Genomic DNA, 10,180 nt, shown 5'->3' with positions numbered 1-10,180 from the left:
TTCATTCTTGTGTTATGCAACACGTTAGGGGTGGGCGCTATACCGGTATGAACGTGAATACCGGTATTATGTTGTGCCATGATATGGATTTTGCGATACTGAGGATACCGTATTCATAAATTCAAATTTTGCAGTTATATTGTTTTGTTCAATTTGGTAGCCAACTCTTTACAACTAACACTAATGACGATACAGAATCGAATACGCTGTTTAAGGAAGTGGCTGATTTGGCGCTTCATACGCGTGAAGTTGCTGAGGCGATTAACCGCTGTCCTGTGACGCGTTCAATGAAGGACCGTAACGTAGAACACATCGCTAGTGCTAAGCGGCTGTTCATAAAGGATGCATCTTTTGCGGTGGAATGGGAAATAACAAGGTAATGAGACGCAAGTTTGACTTTTAACTGGAGCGCAGCATTTTTAGAATGCCGTTTCATTTGCGAGACGCGGGTGCAACACCAAAACAAGTTCGTCAAGCACAAAAACGTTACAGTTCCAGGCTACTGTATGTTTGAGATCATGTTTTCATGAAGGTTGAAAGCTGCTATTATTATCTTTGTTTTTACTAATCATTTACTGCTAATAATATTATCCACGTGGAGACATTTCCCCGCAATGTAACGTTAGGCTATGAATAACAGGACACGACACACACATAAGCGCGCGCATACACACACACTGGTCCACTATCTTTGTGGAGACTCTCCATAGACGTCATGGGTTTTATACTGTACAAACTGTAGGCCTTTATTCTGTCTCCTTACACTAATGAATTAGTTTGTATGAAAATTTTCATTGTTTTTTTCTTGTATACTTTTAAGTATTTATTTGGTGCTTTGTTCAATCTCAAACCATTATTTTATTTGTATTATTAAGATGTCTGCATAAGAGTTAACTGTAATCTGTGCAAACATTAAACTTAAATTAAACGTCTCGCTTTGGTCTACACTGGAAGTGTTCTGCTCGCTCTGCTAAAGCTAAACTATAATTACTAAAGCTGAAACTAAATACAATAAAAACTATATAGAAATGTGTTTGCAAAATAAAAAATAAATAAAAACTAACAAAACCATTAATGAAACTAGCTAAAACTAAACTGAAATTTAAAGCAAAATTGTAAACGATATTAAAATAAAAACTAATTTAAAAAAGCAAAACTATAACAGATATTCCCGGAGACAGAGCACACCCGAAGACGGCTCTCACTCAGAAATCAATGAAGTCTTCATTCGCTGCCGGTTCTCATTATGACAAGACGAGCAAAAAGTGGAAAGACATAACAAGTGCATTCAGGCCTACCTCATGTTGCACGTTTGCACTTTTTGAGAAAAAAAATGGCACAAAAAAAAAATGTCCAATGAAATGCCTCACCTTTTTCTAGTTATCTAGTGTTAAAATACATATTTTGCCTGTAATTTAACTAAGGTGTACTAAAATGTGATTCCAATTTTTTTTTCTCATATCGCGATATAATATCGATATCGTCCGGGCAGTGAAAAATATCGTGATATGAATTTTTGCTCATATCGCCCACCCCTACAACACGTTTGAGCTCCACAAGGACCAATGAGGTTCATTCTCATTGAATCATTAGAAGATTTCCTATATAGTATACAGTAGTCAACATTTGGAGTGGATCAAAACCTTTCATCAAAGTTATACATGAATTTTGAACAATACCCGTTCTTGTCTTAGGATAACTTTAGTCAACATTTGATCAAAAAAGTTCATCACTGTGTATCGCTTTACATGTGTATATCCTGTATGTATGCATGCATTAAAGTTGCACATACACGTTTATATAAAGAGCTGTAAGGATACAGTTTGATAGAAATGGAATCTGGTTTCTTGATCTTGTCTTGGACGCCCATCTCCTTTAGCCAAGAAAATCCCCCATCATCATCGTCATCATCATCATCATCCTCCTCGTTTTCACTGTGCTCACTCAATCTGGAAGAAGGAAAGATGACAAATACATCGATCAATATTCAAAGTAGGGCTGGGTATCGATTCAGAATGTCATTACATAATTGTTATTATAATGAAAACTGCATTATATTTAATTTCTCTCTATATGTTTACAGCATTATGTGAGATATATTTTTTCTTGAGAAAAATTAACATGCAGGCTATCTACTGTAGTGTTGTCACGATACTAGAATTTCTAACTTCGATACGATACCTTGAAAAATATCGATATTCGATACCATTTTCGATACCACAGAGAAAAAAATTGCCACAATATTAAGGGGGTATTTTTTGTATTTAAAGCTAAATATAACAAGTCTAGAACATGACAATGAGGTATATTTTACATGAACAAAAAAGTCCCGAGTTCTATTTGTTAATATTTTTTAATTGGACCAGAGCTTACATGATCCGTTGTATTTTTATTACCTACTGTTATCAAAGATTAAAATATACTGTAACAAAAAAGCACTTAACAGTATCAAATTGGAGGATAGAGAGTCAGTAATGTATAATAAATAATAAGATTAAACATTCAATTTTCAGTTAAAGGCATGTCATTATTGAATTCAGAGATGCCATTGTCTAGCTGTTTAGTTAAATTAGTATCTGTGTAATCAAATTGATGATAATCGCTAATGAAGGAAAATCGCAGAATTAAATAATAATTTTTGAATAAAGTTAAATAGGCACAAGCTAATTTACATTTGACCACAACAATATTTACTTGTCTAAGATTCCTCAGTCAGATTATGTTAACTTTAAGAAAACGGTGAAAATACTAGACAACACAGACTCATATCAACAACAATACTAGGCCATCTTGGTTAATGTTTCAGAAAAGTTAAAATAAGAAGAGTTACAGTGTTTCTTTTAGGATTTTTTTAGCAGTGGGGGCAGGTCTGTCCAAATAACAAACACCCCTGATGCGGAGCATATATGCTGCTAAATGGTACCCCTGGAGCCTGTTCCTTAAGTCTGTTTTCACCTATAAAATAATTTTAAAAAATGAGTGATGTGAGGGATTATTGATAGTCAAACAATCTTTTGGGTGCCCGCAGCACGCTCACAGTGTGAAGCGCGTGTCCGCGTATTCTCCGACATGCCTGCTCGCGGTGTGTTTTTTATGCGTGTGCGCGCTATTCTCCGACATCAACCAAAGCCGGTCGCGGGTGGCGCCACCCTTGCAATCTTTCCATTCACTTCTGCTATTTAACCAGAGCGAATGAGACGAGTGCGTCACGTGTGGTGTTTGTCAACGCGCCTTTGGAGAGAAGTGAAAGTGACCGCTCGGCTAGTATCGATACTTCGGGAAATTAGTATTGGTACCGTTCAGATATTTCAGTATCGATATTTATCGAAATATCGATATTTTTGACAACACTAATCTACTGTAGCCTCCCTAATATTTATCCAAATGAGTCAATATTGAATCAAGATTGAAATCAAATCCAAGAATTGAATTGAAATCGTGAAAATTGTGTCAAGCAATAATAATACAAACAGTAAATATCGTGATAATACCGTATACCGTAATAAAAACTCAATTAATTAATCGCAGCATGAAAATTTGATACCGGCATAAGCCTAATTCAGATGTTCCAATTCGATTTTATTTCGATTCTAAACTCGATTTTCGATTCCCGATTCGACTCATTGAATATAGATTTAATACAAACCCTATATTTATAAAAAAAGAACAGTGTTACAACATAAGTTTACAAATGGTTAATTAATAAAAAGAAATTAAGAGCCACAAACCTGTATATTAAACTCTTTTTATTTTAGGTACATTAAAACAGCACCCAACTCTATATTTCAAATGCATACAATGAATAGACAGGATTTTGATGCAAGATTTATGCTTTTTTTAAGATTTATGCTGAAAATTGGCCAAGTCAGAACAGTTAGCCTGGTTAAAACCAGAGCATTCTCAGTTGTAACTGAGTTATGGTCTGGCAAAGCGTCATAGACAAATCATTTCCAGAGGGGCGTCACCAACGGACGTCGCGGATAGACCTAAACCCAATCACAGCGATGAAGGAGATGACGTATGCAGAGCGGTTGTGAGTGTTGTTCTTTGCTCGGTTTTTAACAAAAAGGAAACGTTCAAATGGCTTAAAACAGACGCGATCGCTGATTGGAACGAGTGATGTTCGACGGCGGCATCCATCTCTGTAATGTAGGCTACAAAATCTGCTTCAAAATCCCAGCGCTGTCGTCATCGTGTAAAGCCGCCCCAACGCTTCTGATTGGTGCCTCGATTTCGGCGGATTGGAAATGGGCTTGAATGAGCTCTTTGCCAGACTAACTTTCAGAGCAAATCTAAATTTGCCGGAAGTTGTCTGGGTTTTCCCAGGCTACAGAACAGTGGCATGCCTTGATCAAACAGGATCAGGTGATCTTGTGTTTAAGATAAAGCAAACATCAAATCTCACCGCATTCATTGTAACAGAGGCTCAAGCCTATGAACAGTGGAGGAAAACTAATACTGGCTTTTGGGTGATGGATACATAAGTATGGACAAAAATCTATCCGTGGCCTTTGAGAATCGACCACAATTTAAAAAAGTGATTAATGGAAAAATCTATTTTTTAGCCCTAATTCAAAGCGCATCTGATTAAAGCAAGACTTCAGATGAAGCAAACTCTGAATCAACACTTCTAAATGTCAATCATTTGTTAACAAATAATATTAATTTCTTCAATGGGCTCATTAATTCAACCTAAATTATTACATTGTTTAAATTAATAAATGTTTAGCTAACTGTGGTTGTGTGTATGTACATTTCTGAAATGCATAACTTAGACAGTTTCCTCTGATAACAGATCACTGTAAACTGTAATGTGGACTCATGCATTTTCTGTGAAGCTGCTTTGAAACGATGTGTGTTGTGAAAGCGCAACTCAAATAAACATGGATTGAATGTGTTGTCGGTGGTCCTGTACTCACACAGCGCTGTCCGTCTGATGAGCGCTCTCGCCGAGATCTTTGCTTTTCCTCCGCTCCTCCAGCAGAGGGAGGGAGAACTCTATCCCTGAACACAAGCAGAACACACACGTGACGTCAGGGTTCCTGCACACTTTTGAAAGTCAAATTTAAGGCTTTTTAAGACCTTTTTAAGACCTTAAGAAATCAAAATTAATACCGTACATTAGGGCTGTGCAGTATTGACAAATATATCTTGATATTTTCAACGTTTTGTTGATAATAATTAGATGATATTTTACTGATTGTGTTTTTGTGCTGGTGCCTTGCTGACTCACGAAGATATTCATATTTTTCATATTCTATGCAGTGGTCGGTTCACAGCAGTGACAGAAATTAATATTTTGATTACGGGGCAATATTTGCCACCTTAAATTGATTTTTTCAGGGGCATTTTCACCTATATATGGACATTTTTTCTAAACTTATTTAGAGTTATGCATCACCTTTAATGTCAAATACTATCATTCAAATTAAATTATACAGTAATTATACAATAATACTTAATTATATAATAATCATACAGTACCACTGTTACAGTCAAATTAAATCATTCAATCAAAATCCATCTTTGCAGTGCAGAGGTGACAGAAGCGGCATCAGAAGTGGCATTAATATATTTACACTCCATTTACAACTGCATAAATAAAGCTATGAGATATATATTTTTAAATCAATATTCAATATTTAAATATGAAATGATTTCTAATTTTAACATTTTATTTAAAGGGTACTTTAAATATGAAACCGCAGCGGCAAATCACTGTCTTAAGTGAGTTGAGGGAGTCATTCATTCAACCGATTCGTTCAAACGGCTGATTCATTCGGGAAAGAAGCAAGTGATTCGTTCAAACGGCTGATTCATTCGGGAAAGAAGCAAGTGATTCGTTCAAACGGCTGATTCATTCGGGAAAGAAGCAAGTGATTCGTTCAAAACGCGGATTTCAGTCAAGAAATAATCGCTGTCGGTTGCATTGAGACTCTGCTACGGTTTCATTTTGAAATTATAGTCGGCGAAATAAAGGGAAAACAAACAATATTAACAATATTGTGTCTAAAAAGTAGTTACAATGTTAACTTATTGTTAATTTAACAGTTGTATAACATAAATATCACACTTGGAATTGTGCACGGGAAAACGGCACTCTTTCTGATGTGATATTCTAATATAAGAACATAATATGATATAAATATAAGACAAAAACTAACTTGGGGACATAACAGTTGCACTGCACACATCACGCAGTGAAAGCACGAGACAAATGCGATGTCAGCTCGCAGTGCCTCGTACATTGTTAAAACAATGATTACAATATCATAATAGACAATACACATCGCACACCATACGCACATAAAGAATGAACTTACAACTGAACTGACATTTACGACCTTTCTTCTCCTTCTCTCCTCTCGCGTGCAGGAGACAGTTATGCTGCCGCGACTCGCGAGTGACGCGAAATGTCACGTGAACTAGCAAATCCACAAAGATAGAATAATAAATAAATAAAAATACGTACGCTAATTAGATAGTTTTAATTTGGAAAGCTTTTAGATATGTCTAAGTCAAAGTGTCATCTAAAATTTAAGACCTTTCATAAGTAAAAATAAGACTTTATAAGACTTTTTATGGTCTTAAATTTTAAAAATCTAATTTAAGACTTTTTAAGACTTTTTAAGGATCCGCGGGAACCCTGGACGTTTCCATACACAGCTGTCTGCAAGTGCTTGATGTACTTCAGGAAACAATACGTCACTCGCACAGGTAAAGAACAAAATCGGGTCCATCGGAGACGTCCAATAGATTTCACCACAGACACAGTGTAATCACCATGGGAAACTCTCACAGTAGAGTTTGAAAAAAATATGATACACTGGTTTTAGCCAGAAGAGAAGTTTATCCATGTATCATCTTTCGACTCTCTTAACCCTCTAGGCGCCACGATCGGGTTTACTCGACAAGATGTGGCACTGAATAAAACGGCCGATTTTGTCAAATTGGGTGTCAAATTTCGTTCAACCTCCCCTCCACTGGATGGCAGACATCTTCATACTTCATCCCTGAATCAAAAAAACGTCATGTTTCTATACAAAATGTTCGAGTTAGAGTAGGGGTGGGCGATATGGCAAAAATATCATATCACGATTTTTTTCAGGAAAATCACGATTAACGATTTTATCACGATTCTTTTTCATGTTGGTTTTACTATTTTTTAAGTGACTGAGAATTACAGCCAAACTAATGTCCCTATTTAAAAAAAAAAAAAGCCTTATAGGTAACAAAAGAAAAAAGAATGGCAGACATTTAGGCCAAAGTGGCGTAGATAAAAATCTTTATCATTATTTTCTTTGTTATTAAGAATTAGGAACAAAGATACACATCAAGCATACACAACTTAATATACAAATGAAATAAACAGTGCTTTATTTTTTCAGCTACAGTAGGGGTATTTAACAGTAGCACTGAAGAAAGTAATTAGGCTAAATTAACAAATACGAAAATAAAACACAACATAGACTTCACTGTATAAATTATACGTTGATTATTATTAAAGCTACTACTAAAGTTCTCAGTCAAGAGCAGTGAGTGATTTCCTCTTTGTGTTTTGTTGTTTTAACCCTTGTGTTATGTTGCGGGTCAATTTGACCCGTTTACATTTTCTAGTTGTTGGAAATACTGGTTAACATTTGTTTTTTTTCTTGATATTTTGTGACTTTTTATCATTTATCATGATGAACATGCATGCAAAGTTTCAACATGCTGATGTGTTTTGACATATACAAACAAAACTACTGTTACGTTCGTGCTGTTCGCGGGTCAATTTGACCCTCATAGGCAGCCATTCAAAAGCAACTGTACAGACACTGTATGTCAGGGCACTTCAACTCCAGTTCTAACGTGCAAGTGTATCTAAAAGTGCTCTAACCCTAACCAAACACACTTGAAAAAGCTAAAATGACAGTTTAATTTTTTATAATTTGTTTTGCAAATTATGCAAATTACAGATGAAAATCTGTCAGACACAGATAGTAAAATAAGCTCTCATTTCTATATTCATCTGAAATACCTAGCTTTTAACCAAAACTTTTATGTAGGATTTTCAAATGCAGCATTACAGAGCCAAACAATTAATAAAAAAAAAACATTTATTATATGAAAGTTTTTGTTATGTTTGGTTTCTCACTCCCCTGTGAGTGAATAATGAGCTTTCCCACAATTTTGCTCAGTGTGGCACGAGACTTCAACATAGAAAGCAGAAAAAATTAGCTCCCAAAGATTGACAGTAAAATAAGTAATTTCACAGGTTTTTGACTGTGATACTGATACAGATGAAGATGTTTCAGAGTTAGAGGATGCTTCAGAGATTGAGGAAAATGTTGTTGAAGATACAGAAAATGAATGAAACTAGGGAAACTATAGGGAACTAGGTCTTAGGAAACTAGGGAAAGTTAACTTAGGAAAATTAAACATTTTCATTATACATCTAAATTTAATTGTTCAGTTGTGATGTTCAAAGCATAAAACGTAAAAAAAAAAAAAAAAAAAAAAAAATTTAAATGTAAAATATATGCAAAAAAGTATACTGTTTATTTTCAAATTTTGTCAAAATAAAACGGTTTTAAAAAATGGTTAATTTTTTTTTTCATGAATCATATTTTCAGATATATTGTTTTGTAATGTTTGACAAATGTTGATATCAAAAGTTTACAGTTTGTATCTAAATCTTTGTTGTTTTTCATAGTGTGATTTTCGAGGAATTGTATTGAATCCAATTAGGGTCAATTTGACCCGGACCAGACGGGGTGTGCACAGAATTCGAACAGATTACAAGGGTTAAGATTAAAGGGATAGTTCTCCCAAACATTGTAATTGTCATCATTTACTCTCTCAAGTTGTTTTAAACCCGAATAAGTTTCTTTCTTCTGTTGAAAATAAAAGTTATTTGGAAGAATGTGGCTAACCAAACAGTTGCTGTACTCCAGTGACTTCCATAGTATATATGTTTTCCTACTATGGAAGTCAATGGGGACCAGCAACTGTTTGGTTAGCCACATTCTTCCAAATAACTTTTATTTTCAACAGAAGAAAGAAATTAATACAGGTTTGGAACAACATTAGAGTGAGTAAATAATGACAGCATTTTTATTTTTGGGTGAACTATCTCTTTAAGGACAAGAGGCAGCTTGTTTACTAACTGGCTACTGTCGCTTTAAGAGCTGCACGCGACGCGTCTAATATACACGCATTTGACAAGCAGATTTTCTCTCTTTTTTTTTCTGTTTGCTTTCACTTTAGACATAACCAACTTTGTTTATGTAAACCTTGTGTGTATTTGACAATATTAGCGCAATAAGACTCGAAAGATAACTTATAACGTAGTCCAGTAAACAGACGCTGTTAGACAGGCTTTTAGTGCCCGTGTGCTTCGGGTGTATGCGCTCAGAAAGCTAACGTCAGAACAGCGCATCAGCACGTGAATTACATGTTTAACCAGCAAGGCTTTAAAGCACATGCAAATAATGAACTTCTGTGAACTGCAGTGTCCCGTTCCTCTGCGTTAACATTTAATGTATGTTGAGACGGAGCTCGGCGCCAGAACTGCAACTGATAAAATGCACGATACTACGATATTTCTTCAAAAGCAGATCGTGGAGACATTTTAATCGTCCACGATCAAAAACCGTGATATCGCACACCCCTAAGTTAGAGCGCATATATGTGCCCCATACATGGAATCAGAGTGCCTACTGTATTTAGTAAATGGAAAATCTCTACAGCAAAAGGCCAACCACTACATGCATTCGGTTTGTTTCTACCATTTATTAGTAATGATTTACACAGTTTGTTTACTACTAACTATATACCTAAGCATTCAGTATTGTGCAATATAGCATACAGAAGGTGAGGGGCATTTTGGGGGGAAAGAAGTGCTGCATTTTATCATTTAAACACGTGACTTTTCATGAAAATTCTATAATCCAAGATTGCCGCCACCATATGACGTCATAATATGCAAATTAGATGGGAAAATGTAATCCCCACATAAACTTTGGGTCATCCTTAATATTTCTCTAATTTACAGAAAGTCTCTATCTTTTATCACTTTTAAGATATAGCCTTTTGAAATTAACATGTCAAAATCGAAAGTTTTAGGAAAAAACCTCTGGCGCCTAAAGGGTTAATTCCTTTTATAACTGTATCATATATCACTTTTAATTCTTTTTAT

The 10,180-nt window shown here is 35.3% G+C and overlaps 1 protein-coding gene across 4 annotated transcripts in view; it reads right to left on the bottom strand.

Moving 5' to 3' along the window:
- The window catches only part of LOC130096671 (protein downstream neighbor of son homolog), a 29,898-nt gene that overhangs the window by 8,479 nt on the left and 11,239 nt on the right, over window positions 1–10,180 (bottom strand). For all 4 annotated transcript variants that reach the window (XM_056263276.1, XM_056263275.1, XM_056263274.1 and 1 more), the window contains exons 6-7: window positions 4,920–5,004; window positions 1,821–1,949 (exon numbers count right to left, since the gene is read on the bottom strand). In XM_056263276.1, coding sequence (XP_056119251.1) covers window positions 1,821–1,949; window positions 4,920–5,004 — 214 coding nt within the window. The remainder of the gene's footprint in view (window positions 1–1,820; window positions 1,950–4,919; window positions 5,005–10,180) is intronic.

This window comes from Rhinichthys klamathensis, unplaced genomic scaffold (genome assembly GCF_029890125.1).
Source record: "Rhinichthys klamathensis goyatoka isolate OS25496 unplaced genomic scaffold, OSU_Roscu_1.1 h1tg000205l_1, whole genome shotgun sequence".
NCBI classification, from domain to species: Eukaryota; Metazoa; Chordata; class Actinopteri; order Cypriniformes; family Leuciscidae; genus Rhinichthys; species Rhinichthys klamathensis.
This window is presented reverse-complemented; position numbering and strand designations above follow the sequence as displayed.